The sequence below is a fragment of the Theropithecus gelada genome, chromosome 9 (genome assembly GCF_003255815.1).
Source record: "Theropithecus gelada isolate Dixy chromosome 9, Tgel_1.0, whole genome shotgun sequence".
NCBI classification, from domain to species: Eukaryota; Metazoa; Chordata; class Mammalia; order Primates; family Cercopithecidae; genus Theropithecus; species Theropithecus gelada.
In genome coordinates this window covers 15,253,235-15,272,691 of record NC_037677.1, presented here as the reverse complement: position 1 = coordinate 15,272,691, position 19,457 = coordinate 15,253,235, and the positions used below count along the sequence as shown (strand labels likewise).

Here is a 19,457-nt window from a genome sequence, read left to right as displayed (position 1 = left end):
ATTAATTTCTTTTGTCAAGACTACCTCATAGGAGGTGTTGTGTTTTTTTCATCAGAAGGCATACAATGCTTGGTTGTCTCTCCTTATTATTTTTTAATGGTGACTGTCTTAGTTCATTTTGTCCTGCTCTAACAAGGTACCTGACACTGGTAATTTATAAAGAACAGCAATGTACTCTCTCACAGTTCTGGAGCCCAGGAAGCCCAAGATCAAGGGGCTGGCATCTGGAGAGGACCTTCTTACTGCATCCTCACATGTAGGAAGGTAGAAGGGAAAGAGAATGAATGCAGCGTCCTCACATGACAAAGCAACAGAGTAACCCTAATACTTCAAGCTCTTTTTATACTAAGCTATTTTCATGCTAAACTCTTTTTATACTAAGAAGTAATTTTTAATACATATATACAAAGTGATTTCCTCTTCATCTACTATTTGGTTATACAGTGATACCACTCACATGAAGGACATGCGGAATAGATCATTTCTTTTTTTCTTTGTGACAGAGTCTCCCTCTGTCACTCAGTCTGGTGTGCAGTGGATAATCACAGCTCACTGTAGCCTTGATCTCCCAGGCTCAAGAAATCCTCTCGCCTCAGCCTCCCGAGCCACAGCGAGTGCAGTCACACACCACCATGTTCACCTAATATTTTGATTTTTAATACAGATGAGGTCCTTTATAAATTACCAGCCCGGGTTGTTAATTTTATCTTTCTTTGAACAGTTTTCCAAATCATAAGCAACTTTATGACCTGAACACTTCCCATTAGGCTACACCTCCCAACACTGTTGTATTAGGGATTACATTTCCAACATGTAAATTTGGGGGACACATCAAGACCCTAGCAATGATCAGTACCTAGATCCACTTTTCATCAGAAGTTGCAGAATAGCAATATTCCAATGCTATCATTATGTCTTCATTTATTAGCTGAAATACTTACATAAAAAGCAAGTATTTGAATATCCAGTGAAACCGCACTACAAGAAAACATAGAATAGATGAATTATTGCTGCTTTCCTTTATAAGGTTTCCAAATAATAAGATGGTTCACTGGTAGCTTTCTCCTTGCTTGCTGGTTTCATTATCATTATACATTCATGCATGTATTGCTGTTGCTATCTTTATTGAGGCTCCCACTGTCCCGTCTTTGGCCAGGAGGAGCATCGTGTCGCCTCCTAGGCCCTCTGGCCCACCCAAGTAATCTTTCAAAACTGCTCTATTTTCTGATATGACAGGATGACTCCATACATTTCCTGTACAGACTTGCATTCAGGCATTTCTCTAAGAAACTCTGATCCCCTCAAATGAAAAAATGTTATTTCCAGAGCATAGTCTGGATTGAGAAATGCTGAGTTACTGGGTTGGTCATTGATTCTAGACCTTTCCTGTGAATATACACGGCAGTTTTTCTTCCCTCTTCCTTTTTTAAAAACTAAAACATATCAGGAATTAATTTTGACATGTCTAAACTGAGGACTATCCAATTTTTGTTCATTCTCCTTTAACTTATATCTGTACACTTTTTCTTCTATACTAAGAATACTGGGTACTCAATGACACCAGGAATGACAGAATTAGAGTATTATAATTTCTCATCTCTTTCATCCTGTAATACCCACCCAAAACTCTAAGATTAACAATACCAACAACAAACAGTTTCTGGGTACTTATCGTTAGGCAGTTCTTTTTTTCCTTAGGATACATCTCCCTTTGTTTGTACAAATTGCTTAAAGTTAATTGAAATAGTTACTCTTGTTACATTTAGGCTACCGACTAAAAATATATTTAAGGTCAGATATTTCATATTCATTTTTTGTTTTTAAAATTGAAATTTATTAAATGTATGAATATTAATATTCCTTTGAAATGTTTACTGTAAAAATTAAAAATTCATCATTTTATAATTATGTAAAAGATTATATAGTTCCAACCTCAAATATACAGAAGGAAGGAAGTAGTATGCATCTAGTTTCTATTTTACTTTCTCCATCCCATGCTCTCCCTTCTCCATAGGTATGTAGGTAGGTAGGTAGGTAGGTAGGTAGGTTTGGAGCCAGAGTCTCATTCTGTCGCCCAGGGTGGAATGCGAGGGTGTGATCTCAGCTCACTGCAACCTCCACCTCCCAGGTTCAAGAGATTATCCATGCCTCAGCCTCCCGAATACCTGGGACTACAGGCGTGTGCCACCATGCCCAGGTAATTTTTTTGTATTTTTAGTGGAGATGGGGTTTCACCATGTTGGCCAGGCTGGTCTCAAACTCCTGACGTCATGATTCGCCTGCCTTGGCATCCCAAAGTGCTGGGATTACAGGCATGAGCCACCGCGCCCAGCCTGGATTATCTTACTTAACTTTCTCTTTTCTTACATTTTTATTAACTAGTAATCACATGTTTGTCTTCTAGTTTAAGGGTGTTATTCAGGATATTGTTCAATATACTGAATAAATAAAATATTTCTCAAGTTTTAAGTTAACTGCTATTTTGACTACACAAACAATGATGTAAATTTAATTCAGGATTTCTAACCATGGCACTACTGATATCTGGGCTGCAGAGTTCTCTGATGTGGGGCTGTCCTGTGCTTGTAAGGCGTGTACTAGTGTCCTTGACCTCTACTCAATGCCCAACTCCACCAGTTGTCACAACCAAAACTATCACCAGACACTGATAAATGGTCATTGGAGAAAAAACACTCCTGTGGTTGAGGAGCAATGATTTAACTAAATCAGCGATCTCTCTGTATTTTCCACAAAAAAAGCTCAAGGCTAAATTAAAAGCAGCTTCTAGGGAAACATAAAAAGACCTCAAGATGAGAATTCTATCTATGAAAACCATCTAGGCTTTATCTTAATACCCAAACTTCATATCCATTTTTCTACAGAAAAAAAAAATACATACTCTATATATTTTTCTCAATTTCCACCAATTCTTTATGGAACAAAGGAGATGAGTGAATTCATTCATTGGAAAACATAGGAAAGTGACCACCCCTTCTTTAAGGCAAAAATTAGAAATTTATTTATCTAAAAGCCTTTATCAGTCATGTACCCAATTAGTGTCGATTATCCTTCAGTTAAGCAAATCTCTACATATTGTTGGCTTCTTTCTTTTCATATCTGTAAAGAGTTATACTACTAACTATTTACTACTAACTATAGCTCCTTGATAGCAAGCGCTAGGCCTTATTAACTCAACCCTGGACTCACCACCTAGCACAAAGCATGGCCAGTACAGACAAACTCATGTTCTATGTCTGAATGAACGTCATTAACGCAGTATGAAAAATCACCTTGACAGGTGACTCATGTGTGATGCATTACGTTCACACAGTTATGGACCTGTGTATAGTAGATGCTTAACCCAATGCCTGCCAAGACCTGAAAATCTAAACCTTAGCATACCAAAATGAGAACAAGAAAATAAGATTTGCATATTCTCCCACTGGTGGCTGCAAGACAACACATATGTTTCAAATGTAACTTCTTTTTCTCAATAAAAACAAGATAAAAATAGATACTTGTTTAAATGGTTTAAAACACCATTTAAATTTTAACACATAATGCCAGTCAAATGTGGATGGTTATGAGTTAGAAATTTTGTTGAGTCCAGGGCAGTCAAAAGGTAAAAATTGATGGAAAGTATGTCAATCAAATTCATAAATCAACATAAAGGAATTAACCTTTGTTCTAATATTTTTTATGGTTCAGCTATATTAAAGCTACATATTGCTTTAGAAAAGATACAAGTACAACACTACAACAATAACACAACAGAAAGTTCTGTATTTAAGTACATACATTACGGTGTTATTACTCAAATAAAGACACTATTTTCCAAACTTCTGGTATCTGAAGACCTGAACTACTATTTAATTAAAATTTTCCAAGAGTCAAATTTAGGCAGTCAACATTGTATACACAGGATCATTCCAAGCAGATATCCACTAAGTCGTAGGTTTAATGAGCTAGTAAAAAATCAACCAGGGTAACTAGTGTACCACCTACACATCATTTTGTATACCCTTTACGGTACATGCCTCACCTTTTGAAAAACACTGCCCAAAGCAAATCCAATGTAAGACTTTTTAAACAGTATATCCCCTAGTAAACAAAATTATTTTCACAAAATTAGTTTCTTGCATATATGCATAAATAAACCTAAATCTCTTGCATATAAAAAATATTCAACTAAAACAACTTATAGGTTCTCTTCCACCCCAAGCATCCTTGGAAACACATCATTGTATCTGAGTCCACTCTTGTCGGGATGATAGAAAGCAACTGTAGTAAGTGGATAGCACTGGTCTGCAGCTGTACGCAATCCTCTAGAGCATCACTTACATATCCCATCTTGAACGATACCTTCTAAATTCTCTACACCTCTGTATGGCACACTTGTCCTGTGGGTTCTGATGGGCTAACAGACCTCTAACTGTTAAACTGCTCTTCTTTCCTTGTTCTCTTTATATGTATCTTCAAGGGACAACAGAAGCAGAAGTAGTTTGTAAACATCTAGAAGCAAATTGCCAAATTACTACAGATTGCTATCAATGCAAAAAACGGGAATTAGGATGCATTTTCAGAAGAATAAATTATACATTCTAAATATTATCTACCGATATTCTATATCCTAAATATATATATAATTAACATATATTATTACTCATCTATTTATAAAGATCTACTGAAGACTACCAATCACTTAATACACATAAGACCCAAATTTTCTACCTGAAAAAACTGAAGTGTTTCCAAATAGATGTACCTAAAAAATAAATAATCCTTTTTTTTCCCCTCACTCTGTTGCCCAGGCTGGAGTGCAGTGGCACAATCTCAGTTCACTGCAACCTCCACCTCCATCCTCCAATTGTTCAAGCAATTCTCTTGTCTCAGCCTCCCAAGCAGCTGGGATTACAAGCATCTGCCACCATGCCTGGCTAATTTTTGTATTTTTAGTAGAGATGGGGTTTCACCATGTTGGCCAGGCTGGTCTCAAACTCCTGACCTCAGGGGATCCGCCCACCTCGGCCTCCCAAAGTGCTGGGATTATAGGCATAAGCCACCTCGCCTAGACAAAAAATCTTTTAAGCTTATACATTTATTGAAAGTGATCTTCTAACTCTTAACAACTGCTCAATTACAAGATTATACAACTAAAATCACTAAATACTTGTAGTAAAAATACCTGACTTTTATGAGCACCTTCCAAGAATGGCTAACAGAACTCTTAAGGCAAGTATCCTAGATCTGGAATACCAAGGGTCCTAGGATTCCTCATATAGGACTCACTATGTCCATATTCCCCTTCCCTAAAGAGGTATTCTGCTCACCCAAATCTCTGAAGATAACTTTGACAGGGAGGTCTCTTCTTCCCCAGCTCTTCAGATAAAGTTCAAATAATATAAATGATGGTTGTAACAGAGTTGACTATAATGAATGATGCCATGTTTTGTTTCAATGCAAAGCTCTTTGGTCATTTCTACTTGTTCTAGCATTCAGATAAATATACGGAAAGGAAAATCCAAATAATTTAACTTGAACTATTGTCCTTATTTACAGTTAGTGAGTCACGGAAAGTCTACTAGTCGAAAGTAAAGTAAGCCTAATCTATTACAATGTAAAGAACTGCCTACTTCCCGTGCAAAGGACATTTGCCTGGGTCCTAAACTTAATTTTTGGAAAAAAAAAAAAAAAAAAAAAAAAAACAACAGATAATTCCATTTACAGGGGCATGGATGAATAACAAAAGTTGGTATTCCTGTAAATTAAGATGAAATGTGAAGAGAAGAAAGAGCTTTCACTTACTTGCTCGAAGGACTGAAGGTGTGACCTCAATTTCACTTGTTGCTTGGTAAGGATGAAAGGCTGAGACACTGTTGGTGCCAAGCTCACTACCAAATATCTCTGGGCTCTGGGTACCCGTTGAACTGGCACTGGTGCCATCACCTCCATGATGTGGATCCTGCTCATCAAACACTGCTACCAGCTAGAAATGAAAGGTAAATGTGCACTTAAAAATAAAGGCACTTAATTTACTACCAAAATTTTGTACTATTTTGACATAATTCTATAGTGCAAAACTACTGATATAAATGACCCTAGAATGGTAAGTTTTAGGAAGAAAAACCTCAAAGAAACAGTCTTTCCCTAAATTTTGATGCTTTACTTGTATAATTCTAAGTCGTACATTTCATATTCAAAAGTCTATGGGTAAAAAATAATAAAATTCTTTGCTATCACAGCATGCTGAGTCAGGACAGATACAAATCTTTAAAATATAGGATATATATTTAAATGGAAAAGAAAAATGCAAGAGTGTGTGTATATATATGAGTATACATATATATCTGTGTGTGTGTGTGTATGTGTATACACACATGGTATGAACTACTATTCACATAAAAAGGGGATATTAAAAACTAAACATGTATCTTCTCATTTGTGCATAAGACACACACTAAAGACAAACTGTTGTACAAATATTTATTCTAGTTAGTAAATTTGTTTCTCTTTAGCAATTCTCACTCTATTACACGCACACACACACAAACACACACCAAGAATGAACAAAAGAGTGCAAATATTTTTGATAATGAAAGCAGATGTTTTCACAGAAACAGAAGTTACAGAGAAGAAAAAGCTAGAATAAACTGGTGTTCAGAATGGAATCCAGGACATCAGTATGAGCTCAGTTTTTGTTTGTTTGTTTTGTTTTGAGATGCAGACTCGCTGAGACGCCCAGGCTGGAATGCAACCGCATGATTTTGGCTCACTGCAACCGCCACTTCCTGGGTTCAAGTGATTCTTCTGCCTCAGCCTCCCAAGTAGCTGGGATTACAGGTGTATGCCACCACACCCGGATAATTTTTGTATTTTTGGTAGAGACAGGGTTTCAACATATTGGCCAGGCCAGTCTCAAACTTCTGACCTCAAGTGATCTGCCCATCTCAGCCTCCCAAAGTGCTGGGATTACAGGCATGAGCCACTGCTCCCAGCCAAACTCACAGTTTTTATAAGTACATAGTTAGGTAAATACACAGACAAATGGGTAAGTATACCAACAACTGTTAATGAATGTCTGAGTATACAGAGTTCCCAGCTCTGTCCACACAGAGATCCTAGAAACAATGGCATCCCCAGTGCCACTGAGCACACCTAGTATCCTGATCATGGTTTCTAATACCATTCTCCAGTTAATGAACAATGGCTCCTTGACCAACGGTTGATTTCAGGGCTGTGGTCAGGGAAACACACGGTAAGCCTGGAATACCTTGTGATGTCAAAAAGTATGGGGTACTCAAAAATGATGAAGGCACATCAAAGGGAAGCAGGTGTCAACCTGAAAGGGCTCCCAATGGACAAAGCTGGGACAATTTACGAACTAAAGAAATCATACTGGCATTGGATCATTATCCAAAGAATAAACTAAAATCCATGTGTCCATAATATAAATATTTGAACAAATAAATGGTAGAGAATAAACAGCTGTTCTCTGCTATAGCATTCCAAATAATACATAGAAGGAATGATGGCAACAGAAATCATCATTAGGCAACCGCCACAGTAAAAATTGTTCAGGTAAAATCTACTAATGGATGCTAACATTAATGGGTGTGAATATGATGATAAATGGCATATTTGCATAGCTCAGAATGTCTCCCCAGAAGAGTCATTTTGACTAAAAAACAAAACAGCAATATCGTTGAAGTGGAGAAACTTGGCAGCCACTGCTGTACCCAGGTTAACATCATTCGTAGTAAGATGTAGCAATATCACGTACCATCTGATAAAATGCACTGGGAAGTATATAACATTACTTTTGTGGTATTCTTGCCAAAAATGTATAACTTCCATCTAATCGTGAGGAAACATCAGACAAACAGAAATTGAGGGATATTCTGAAACACAAATAAAGCTCTCCAAAAGTATCAAGGGTCATGAAAGTAAAAGAAAGAATGAGGAGAATAAGGAAATTGTGCAAACTGGAGGAGTCTGAGAAAGAATGAGAACTACATGCAGTGGGAGGATAGAAAAAGGGCATTAGTGAAAAAATAGGCACAATTCTAATGAGCTCTGATTAGCTGACAGTACTGACTCAGTGTGAGTTTCTTACTTTTGATAATTGTTCTATGATTATGTAAAATGTTAACATTAGGGATAGATGTAAAATGTTAACATTAGGGATAGATATGGAAATACTCTTTCCATAAAACCAACTTTTCTGAAGTATAAAATTATTTCAAATTAAGTCTTAAATGTTGTATTTTAAAAAGCTATAAAAATAAAAAAATAACTCTATGTCTTCTTCTAACTAATACAGTTCTTAGGATGCTAATATACCTCTTCTTGTAAGTCCCAAAGAGTAGGGAGGCACCGTGGCTCACGCCTGTAATCCCAGCACTTTGGGAGGCCAAGGTGGGTGGATCACCTGAGGTCACAAGTATGAGACCAGCCTGCCCAACATGGTGAAATCCTGTCTCTACTAAAAATACAAAGATTAGCAGGGCATAGTGTTGCATGCCTGTAATCCCAGCTACTCGGGAGGCTGAGGCAGGAGAACTGCTTGAACCCAGAAGGCGGAGGTTGCAGTGAGCCAAGATCCTGCCACTGTACTCCAGCCTGGGAAACAGCGCAAGACTCCATCTCAAAAAAATAAATAAAATAGAAAATATACCCCAAAGAGTAAAAAACTTCTAAGGATCCACAATGGCTGTCACCTTGGAGAGTCACCCTTCTATCCCACACCTAGCAACTCTGCTTAGCCTTCCAAGAAAAGAACCATGACTGGAACCAAAACAAACCCCTCCCCTGCCTCCAGTCCAAGCTTTTTCAAGGCCAACACTTGTCTCAGGTAAAAAACAGAAATGTGAATATACAGAATATGAGTAGGACTCATAATTACAGTCCTCCTTTTATAAATGGCTTTGTCATTTTGAACAAATGCTATTTCCATGAACATTTATATATCATCGATCCATTTACGACACAACAAAGAAAACCATTGTACAGTCACAAAGACAGACAGGAAGCTCAGAAACCTGCTGACGTATAGATAGAATCAGCTGATTAAACAATCTGGAAGAACCATAGCAGGGTTCATACCGTACCAGGGTACCTGGTATGAAGAAATCACAGTAGGATGAATAATTGGGCTACTCAACCTTATAACGAACAACATAAATGGGAAAAGAAGTCCTTAATATTTACAAAAAAAGGAAAGGTATGCATATGTATACACCAAATCATCCATATATAGTAAAATCAGTTTGTTTATCTGACAGTGACTGGCAAGTGTCTGCCTGTATTAGAGGCACAGGCATGCCACTAGATTAGGGGTCAATTGGCAAACTTTTCCTGAAAAGAGTAAGACAGTAAATATTTTTGGAGCTGTGGTCCATACTGTCTCTTTCATAACAACTCTACTCACCAATTATAGTATGAACGAGTACCAGTAGACAATACAAAAACAAATGACTGTGACTACATTTAAATAAAACTTTATTTATAAAATAAACAGGCCAAATTCGGTCCATGGTCCCTAGTTTGACAACCCAGTCCAAGTATAATGCCCATCTTTCTAGTAACACGCAATTTTAGTTTCAGTTTGAACAATGAAACTAAAAGTCAAGGTATCTTTGTAGCCCCAAAAAAGTAAAAATACTCATTTCAAGCTCTGCATGAGGATTCTGGATTGCTACACTTGATTTTAATATCATCATACTTTTCATAAGGTGTGTGGCTTAATATGCATTTTCAAGATACTAAGTTTTGACATTTTGGTACTTAATTGGAAGCAAATGAAATTCATGTTTTGTTATTAACTTTTCACAATGATGTGTTCTCTCAAGAATCGAGTCCTTTCTGCAAACTGAAAATGGAGATTGAAAATTACAAAGAACGAGTCTTTAAATGCCACACATGATGGAAGAGCTTATACATATATATTAGTTTCAATAATTATCTCCAGCATTTTTAGAAAACATTATAGAATCACAGTTGGTGCCAATAACATACAATTCTACAGCTTTCTTTTAAACCAAAATTTAAGTGCCAGGTCCCAATATGAAATAATTTTGTGTTAAATTGAGAAAGATATATAATTTTAGAAAATCTGCTCTAAAAGAATACATATAGTAACACAGCGCAAAAAAAAAAAAAAAAAAAAAAAAAAATCACAGGGGAACCTTCACAAAAAAACACTGCATATTTAAAATCTCTATCATGCCCTTCAAAAAGTAAAGGAAAACTCTTTTAAATTTGTGAAATGTTACTCAAATTCTAATTTAACAGATGGAATCTTTACTGCTGTCCACAAAGTAGATCATTTTGAAAGTTTATTTTTTCCTTGCAATAATTATTAATCTCTCTTCTGTTCCATTCATCTATCAAGTCTCTATGAGAAAAGACAGGCAGAATTTGGATAACACCTACAATAGCCCAAGTATAAAAAAACTCCAAACATTGTCACCCACTTTCCCCTACCTCAGGACAAGTCACTTTAACTATGAAACATCAGAACCCCCCAACAGAAAACCTGTTATAGAAACATCACACAGAAATGCTTATAAAACCCTTGGATCTAGGGAATCCCTTTAATAGGTAAAATTAAGGCCTGAAAGCCCACAACTGCATGTAGCAAAGTGGCTAACAGCAATAGAGAATCAGAGAAAGAAAGCTACATTCAAAGTCAGCTCTGACCTTATTTTGGGGGTAGCTGTCGGTAAATCCAGTGGCCTCTCTAACATCTCCAAACCTTACTCTCATTTGGAAAAGAGGATGGTGGTTGTGGGTAGACAGAATAATGGTCTCCCCAAAGTTATCCACCCCCAAACTCCTGGAACCAGTGAATGTTACCTTCTATGGCAAAAGGGACTTTGCAGACCAATGGAGTTTAAGAACCTTAAAATGGAAAGGTTATCCTTCATTATCCAGGTAGAGCCCCATCTAATTACATAAGTCTGGAAAAATGGAGAGCCAGGCCCGGCTGTGGCCAGAGAGAGACGTGATGATGGCCAGAGAAATACTACACTGTACACCTTGAAGATGAACAAAGGGAGTCATGAGCCAAGGAATGTGACCAGCATTTAGAAGACAAGGACAGGGATTCTCCCCTAGAGCCTCGAGAAAGGAGCATGGTTAACACGTTGATTTTACAGCATTCTGACCCATGTCAGCCTTTTACCAAGCAGAACTGTCAGGTAATGAATTTGCATTGTTTTCAGCCACTTATTCCTGCTCTGCCAGATGTGGGACAAATAGAGAGATAAGGTATACAACTCCCAGAACACAATATGCACGTTTACTATGAGCTTTTATTAAATTATGTTGTGATGGTTGATAAATACATTCTACTTTTGTGAATATGAGAATCAGTTTCAAGAGTAAAGAAAACTGATGCAAAGCTCAATCGCTGTGTCTTGGATCTACACGGGAATAGTAAGGGAAAAAAGAACAAGGAAAGAAGACGACATGCTAGAAAATGCACGTTCAACATAGATATGGCCACAAAATGAAGAGCTTCCACAGACGCTCTACATCCTCCTCTAGAGGGCCCCACAGAAATACAAAGACGTTTTTATTATTTCACTTAACAGGAAGCAAAGCTGAGGCTCAGAGAGATGAATCTGACTACCATATAAATAAATACAGAATAAATATGAGACAGGAAATCAAGTCAAAGATCCTATTTTCTCCAAATCTTCCTGCTCTGGAGCATCTAACATATTCACAGCACAGGCAGCCTACAAACTAAGATCATCTGAAGGCCTCTGAATAGGATTCTGTTCATTTTTGATTAACCAAAGGTAATAACCTGCCTTTACCAAATTAATGCAATTTTGATGACACCACTTAAAATTTTTCTGAACGTATCTGAGGGTAACAAAGATCATCACAGACAATTCCATGCTGCTGATGCCATCACTCAGTCTTAAACAGAGGGCTTAAAAGGATCAGAACTTGCAGATTCTACCCTCATACAGGAAAATGAAAGCTAATTTAAGCCAAGTCTAAGTGAAATCTCAAAGACCTCTAGGTTCAAACTCCACACATCCTGAGAAGCCATTTTATTGTGACACCCTGTGAGCAATCTCTCACTTTCCATTGCTTTCTTCATGTATAAGCTAAACATATCCAGGGGAAGTCAATTATGATGGGTGTCATTGGATACTCAATGTCAATATTTAGAATTGTTTCACTATGAAATAAAGACTTTTAATTCTTTTAAAAAGGCATCATATTTTGGCCCTGGATAAAGCACAAAACATGTTGGAGAATACTAGAAACAAGAATAAACCTGAAGATGCCTCCATGACTCTCTCTTCACCTAAGAAACATGAGCAGCCTCCATGAGTCAAGTCAGATCCAGCAGCTTAATTGACAAGAAGCACAACACAGAAAGTGCGTGTATGAGAGACAGTAGGCAGATGTCATGAGCAGATGTGCCTATAAAGAAGAAATATGACAGAAGAAAACAAAGAAAATTCAGCAGATATGGGAGAACTAGAGTACAATGCAATAAATTTCAAAAAATTAAAAATAAAACTAAAGGAGTTGGAGATACACACACTTTTTAAGTTTGAAGCGAGGCTGTTCCATGATGTATAATTCTAAACTATCATTAATTCAAAAATCACTTTTCCTGTCCATAGTTTATTAAATTATAGATTTCTATAATTAGGATCATACCTACCAATACATTTAAATTCTTCTGTCCTTTCACTCAAGGATGTCCAAAAAAAATTATAAATTAGATCAAGTATTTGAGCTTCTGAATTCCCCTTTATCTACTGCTTATTTTTTTTTTAAAGATTTCATTTACACTTGTCTCCCTAAAGCACACTTGATAACCTGTGGCACTTACATAAAAGAAAAACTAACCAAACACTAACATGCTTGTGTAGATTATCATAGTATATTATCCAGCATAAGAAGGGAGCTAAATAAGATCAATCTTTAATAGAGCCATTTATAAGATCAATCTTTAATAGAGCCATTTCCGACAAAATATCACGCAGGAGAGGGCAGGACATTCCCGCTGCCTCCTGAACAAGTCAGGAGGCCACCACCATCATAAGCTTCTATCTGTCAATCGCCAAAGGGAGACCTGTCCCACAAGAGCTAATGCCATCCTTTGAGAAGAAAGTATTTCTTGAACACTCATGCCTAATAGAGATATTCCACTCCATCTGGAAACCACAGACAAAGATATTCACCTATGATACTCCCTAGCCCTGATGCTTACATTTCGGAGCTGAAATTTAATTCTGTTGTCCCTCAGGGTGACACAGTCTATCACCCACTGAGCCTTCCGAATAATTAGATTCCCAATTTAGGACTTACGTTCAACTAATGCCTTGAGTATGTCAACCACAAATCACAATGAAAATATGCAAATTTGTATAGCCATCAGCTAGTTGACCCACCTGCCAAATATAATATAAATCCCTCTTGTTCTACTCTCTATCACAAGTGCCACTGTTACACTGGTACCCACCCATGAGGTTGCAACTACATTACACTACTGCTTAAGTAGTAATGAAAAGTAGGATAGCACAGTAAGACAGAACAAAATAATTCTGAAATGCACTAATCATACAGATAGGTTGACTCCAAACTGGAGGAAGTGGCATGAGTTGTGATTTTATCATGAACACATGCAGATTTCCCTCAAAGAGAACATGGTAAGACTGGCAAATGGGCAAGATGAATAATCTCAGAAGCAAATGCAATGATGTAGTAACTAATTATTATGTAGACACAACAAAAAAGGAAACTAAAAATCAATTTGTAAGCTTTCTGATGACTGAATTTACTTTAATGACACAGAGACAATACTAAATCCTTAATCATTCTCTGAGCCTTGCTTGCTAGTATGGTTCATTAAAAACTCATTTAAATAGAGCTAGTGTTTAACTGGATGAGTAAGCAAAAGGATATGTTTGGACCAATGATGTTTTGTAATCATAGTAATACAAACTACACCAATAAAAACTCACTACAGAACAAGAATCTCAAGCTTGCCATTGGAAAACTTTAAATCTTATGTATGCAAGATCAACTCTGTGCTTCATCAGCATTTTAAGAAGTGTATATGCTGTCTGATGAAAAAAACCCAAAACTTAGGAAGGCACTCTAAAATACCATTAGCACATTAAAGACTAGCGAATGTTCCTACCGGCAAAGCCAAGAACGGCCAAGTGTGGGTAGAAACCTGTCTCAGGCTCTAGCCCCATGGTTTGCGATATTAGAGCAGTTTCTCACCTATGGGTATATGTTCCAGCCTTGCCATTCTGCCAATCTTCCAACATATCTAAGAGGGAGTAACATGGAAACAGGGGTCAACAGCATGGTGTTCTAATCTGTGAACAATTTGGCTTGACAACTCATATGTTTACGTGTATCCAGAAATGCCTGCATTAACAAATGATGAATAAGAGAATCCCTCAATGGTAACTCTTTAAATTAACAACATAGTCTGGATACTAGGGATTTTGCTTAAAAGAAAAAAAAAAAGGGGGCCGGGCGCGGTGGCTCAAGCCTGTAATCCCAGCACTTTGGGAGGCCGAGATGGGCGGATCACGAGGTCAGGAGATCGAGACCATCCTGGCTAACACGGTGAAACCCCGTCTCTACTAAAAAAAAATACAAAAAACTAGCCGGGCGCGGTGGCGGGCGCCTGTAGTCCCAACTACTCGGGAGGCTGAGGCAGGAGAATGGCGTGAACCCGGGAGGCGGAGCTTGCAGTGAGCTGAGATCCGGCCACTGCACTCCAGCCTGGGCGGCAGAGCGAGACTCCGTCTCAAAAAAAAAAAAAAGAAAAAAAAAAAGGATTTTTGGTTTTCTTTGGTTTTTTTTTATTTTGTTTTTTGTTTTTTTGAGACAAAGTCTCGCTCTGTTGCCTAGACTGGAGTGGTGCGATTGCTACTCATTGCAACCTCTGCCTCCTGGGTTCAAACAACTCTCCTGCTTCAGATTCCTGAGTAGCTGGGATTACAGGCGCTTGCCACCAGGCCCAAACAATTTTTGTATTTTTAGTAGCGACAAGGTTTCACCATGTTAGTCAGGATGGTCTCGAACTCCTGACCTCAACTGATCTACCCTCCTTGGCCTCTCAAAGTGCTGGGATTACAGGCGTGAGCCTCTGCGCCCAGCCAAAAGATTTTTATTAATCAAAAGTCTGCCAGGCATGGTGGGTCATGCCTGTAATTCCAGCACTTTGTGAGGCAGAGGTGGGTAGATCATGAGGTCTCAAGAGATGGAGACCATCCTGGCCAACATGGTGAAACCTTGTCTCTACTAAAAATACAAAAATTAGCTAGGCATGGTAGCATGCACCTGTAGTCCCAGCTACTCAGGAGGCTGAGGCAGGAGAATCACTTGAACATGGGAGGTGAAGGTTGCAATGGGCCGAGATCATGCCACTGCACTTCAGCCTGGTGGCAGAGCGAGACTCCATCTAAATTTAAAAAAAAAAAAAAATCCAACATCATGTAGGAAATAGACAGTTCTCAATGAGATAAACCAAAATCTCTCTCTCTTTCTCTCATACACAGACACACACACAGCCTCTCTAAACTGTAATTAAAAGATAACGACCACCAAAACCCACAGCACCAATCAAAATGTTAAACATTACTGAGCAAGCAAGTGGGGGTGAAATACTTTCCACCTTCTTCCTACTCTCCACAAGCCACCACTCTCTTCACTCCCAGGCATAAGTCACATCCTGAAGTCTCCCAAGTCCCTAAGCTGTAATAGTCCCAGGGCATGGAAAGCTGCCAATGTGAATGCACATCCCAGAAACACAGCAGGACAGTTACCACCAGGCAGGAGCATGCCCTGCTCTCCTGCTCCTCTGAATGTCTGCCTCCACTGGTGAGTCCATGAAAACAGAGCTGAGATCCTTAGTTAGGAAGGCCCTTTCTTTCTAGGCTTTCCTCTTCAGCTAGCTGGATATATTAAACCAGGGCCTGGTTCCATGGATGGGAAGACCTTGTCTCCACACCCATACACCACCCGGCAAACCCTCCTCCAGCAGTGCCACCAGCAAGTTACGAATGTCTAGCTGCAAGGAGAGAGTCCCACTTAAGCCACAACCGTCTCCTACCAACTTATACCATTGAGCTCCCTGTTACAGTTCATATCCAGTGTCATCGGAAACAAGGGTAATTCAATCTCTGTCTATCATCAAGTAACACCATCTCACAGAACCAAGACATTCCCTTGCTGGGCTTCCTCAACCCATCACTCATTCCATTGTTGAACTAGCAAAAAAATGACTCATCACTAAAATGTCTTGCCATTCAAATCTGGTAAACTTTATACTTTATTTTTTGGCAATCAGTAGTGGAAAACTTTTCATTCTAAAATAGAAACTTGAAGGATCACTTCCTTAGTCCTAAATTTTGCAAATTATATTTAAAATGAGAAGCACTAGAAAAGAAAACTTGGCTGTGGCTTTGGCCAATCAATCAGAACTGGGAAGCAGTTAAGCAATTTGCACAAAGTCACGGAAAACTTCTCCACACAATATTAGGTCTAGAGATGATGCAGCAGGGGTCAGCACATTACCAGCCCTGGCATTTAAAGACAAGATGGTATTTCCCACTCTAAGAACTAGCCTTGTTTCCAAGGCAACCTGCCCTTTGTATAGGGGACTCACTTGGGAGTTTGTAATCCCTTTACCTGCTGACTTCACAATTTGAACAAGACCCTCAGCGATAACTTAGCTTCCATCTAAAAGCATCACAAGAAAAACTGAGAGCAGTTTAACTACTTTAAAGGAATAAAGGAATTCAGATGATTCTATTAAGACATGGGCTGGAGTGGGGAGGGTAGAGAAGAAAAAAGTGATTCAGAAAAAAAGAAGAAAGTAGAACTAGGAGTTGCTGCTTAACAGTGATTTATTTTCAAATAAAGATATATCAAACCCACTATTTCTGTTCACTTCAAGTTCTGAATGAAAGTCCAGGTGAAAATGACACACAATGAAAACCTCGAATTCATTCTGACACCACAAGCCAATATTAGCAAAAGATCAAAGTTCAATAAATTTGTTTTGTAAAATGTAAGGCTAATGTTACAGTACAAAATGACTTTCAGTTTAATTTGCATGCAAAAAGGAAGGGTGTGATTTTTAAATATCCACCCAGGGGCACAAATGAAAAACTTCATTTTCTGACTCCTTTTTTGCTACTCTCATTATTTCAACACCTTCTACAAAGGAGAGATAACGGTGTCCTTGACATTAGCCTAAATTATCTTCAGTATGCAACACAATACTGATTAAATTAGGCTCATTTTAATCAACTGGCAGGTTTATTCAAAAACTAACTAAATAATAAAATTATTTTTATCAACTCTTCATTAGTATAACCTGTTTAGCAATATTTTTAAAAAACTGAACACAGAATAAATACTAATTGTGTGCCGATCTTTTCACCCCCATATTTGACAGGTAAAAGAAATAACTTGCAAGTTAAACATTTCCCCCAATCCACAAATTGCTTTAATACTGAAATTTAATGCCAATCTTCTGGAAGGTAAATACTAGTGCCATCTAATGGACTTAGTCAAGCACAAAGAGTTTAGAAATTTTAAGTTTTAAAGAAAATCTATTCTGAGGAAAGCCAAAGCCTCTACTTGCCTTCATTTGCTTCCCAAGACAACATCCACACAAGCAAGCCCAGAATAATGGAGATGGAGACACTTTATCCTGTGGTTTGCCAGGAACGCCACTCATTCTACTACCATGAGGTTGCTAATCATGAATGAGCTCTCCAGGATGAGTCAGCCTCAAAGAAACAACTCACCAGCTGCATGGCCCTAGGTAACTTCTTCATTTCTCTGGGTTCAGTAGTGATAGGGTTTTTTTGGATTTTTTTTTTTTTTTGTCCCATAAATTTCATTTGATTATGACAAAGTGCTTAGGATGTTTCCTGTAAGTAGCAAGTTTTTAAGAAATGTTATTAATATTTGAGAAAGTTTCAAGAGACTGAGGTAATCAAGAGGGGAAGAGGAAAGACAACTAAGCTAAGCCATATAGACTTTATGGTGAAAACTGTGGGGTGTCATTAACACACAGCAGTTTAATTTGTATTCATTCTGCACAAGGTTTCAAGGGGTATAGAGAAGGACTAGGAGGGTAAACAATGGTAGCTCATCACTCCAATAATGAAGAAGTCATGAGGGCCAAGGCTAATGGAAAGGTGGTGAAAAGACAATCAGGATGTATAATTATTCAAATGCACAATGGAGACTTATTTAAAAGGACTTGGTATGTGGTAGATGGGTGCCATTATGAAGGAAGAGGGCAGATTTTAGGTGTCTAGGTTTGTGATTTGGGTGGTTGGGCAGAGGACAGGCACAAGGACAAACAAAGACAAAAGATGATGCATGCAGTTAGAAGGAAAACTATCACATGCTCTCACCCAATTCCTGGGACACAACTGGAGATGGGATCCATGGTACAAAAAAGAGTTCAAGGCTAACTACTTGTAGCTGGGTGCCGTCCACATGTAGGTACAATTGACGCCACAGGTTTTATCCAATCTGAATGTGGATCATGCATGGAAATCAGAACCAAAACCTGGGTAACAGCTAAGATTGCAGGTTCCTCTTCCCTTCCTCCAAACCACTTTCAAAGGATTTTGAGAACTGACTAAATATAAATAAAATCAAGGAAACAGGGTTTCACAAAACTAGAAAGAAAAGTAGCATGGAATAGTTGGATCAGCAGTACTCAACACCACAAGGCGGCCCATGAGCTCTTTCTCTAACAAGCACACACGTGCACTATTACCCCAGCGCTACTAAACAGGTGACCCCTGTACAATGCAGGAGTTGGATCGGCAGTACGCAACACCACAAGGCGGCCCATGAGCTCTTTCTCTAACAAGGACACATGTGCATTATCATCCCAGTGTTACTAAACAAGTGACCTTAGAACAATGCAGAGACGCAAACCGCCACACAGTCAAAATCTGAGTATAATTTTTGACTCCCCAAGAACTTAACTACCAAAGCCTACTGTTGACTGGAAGCCTAACCACTATCATGAAACAGTTAACACCTATTTTATATGTTATATGTATTCCACACTGAATTTTTACAATAAAGTAAACCTAGAGCAATGAAAATGTTATTAAGAAAATCATAAGGAAAAGTATACTACATTTTTTACTATCCGTTTTGTTTTGTTTTGTTTTGTTTTTTTGAGATGGAGTCTCATTCTGTCACCCAGGCTAGAGTGCAGTGGTGCAATCTTGGCTCACTACAACCTCCACCTCCCAGGTTCAAGCCAATTCCCCTGCCTCAGCCTCCTGAGAAGCTGGGATTACAGGTGTGCACGACCAAGCCCAGCTAACTTTTGTATTTTTAGTAGAGACAAGGTTTTGCCATGTTGACCAGGCTGGTCTCAAACTCCTGGCCTCAAGTGATCCTCCTCCCTCAGCCTC

The 19,457-nt window shown here is 38.3% G+C and overlaps 1 protein-coding gene across 11 annotated transcripts in view; it reads right to left on the bottom strand.

Moving 5' to 3' along the window:
* PARD3 (par-3 family cell polarity regulator) overlaps positions 1-19,457 on the bottom strand; it is a 720,507-nt gene that overhangs the window by 407,820 nt on the left and 293,230 nt on the right. For all 11 annotated transcript variants that reach the window (XM_025396019.1, XM_025396023.1, XM_025396022.1 and 8 more), the window contains exon 3: positions 5,806-5,986. In XM_025396019.1, the coding sequence (XP_025251804.1) occupies positions 5,806-5,986 (181 nt within the window). The remainder of the gene's footprint in view (positions 1-5,805; positions 5,987-19,457) is intronic.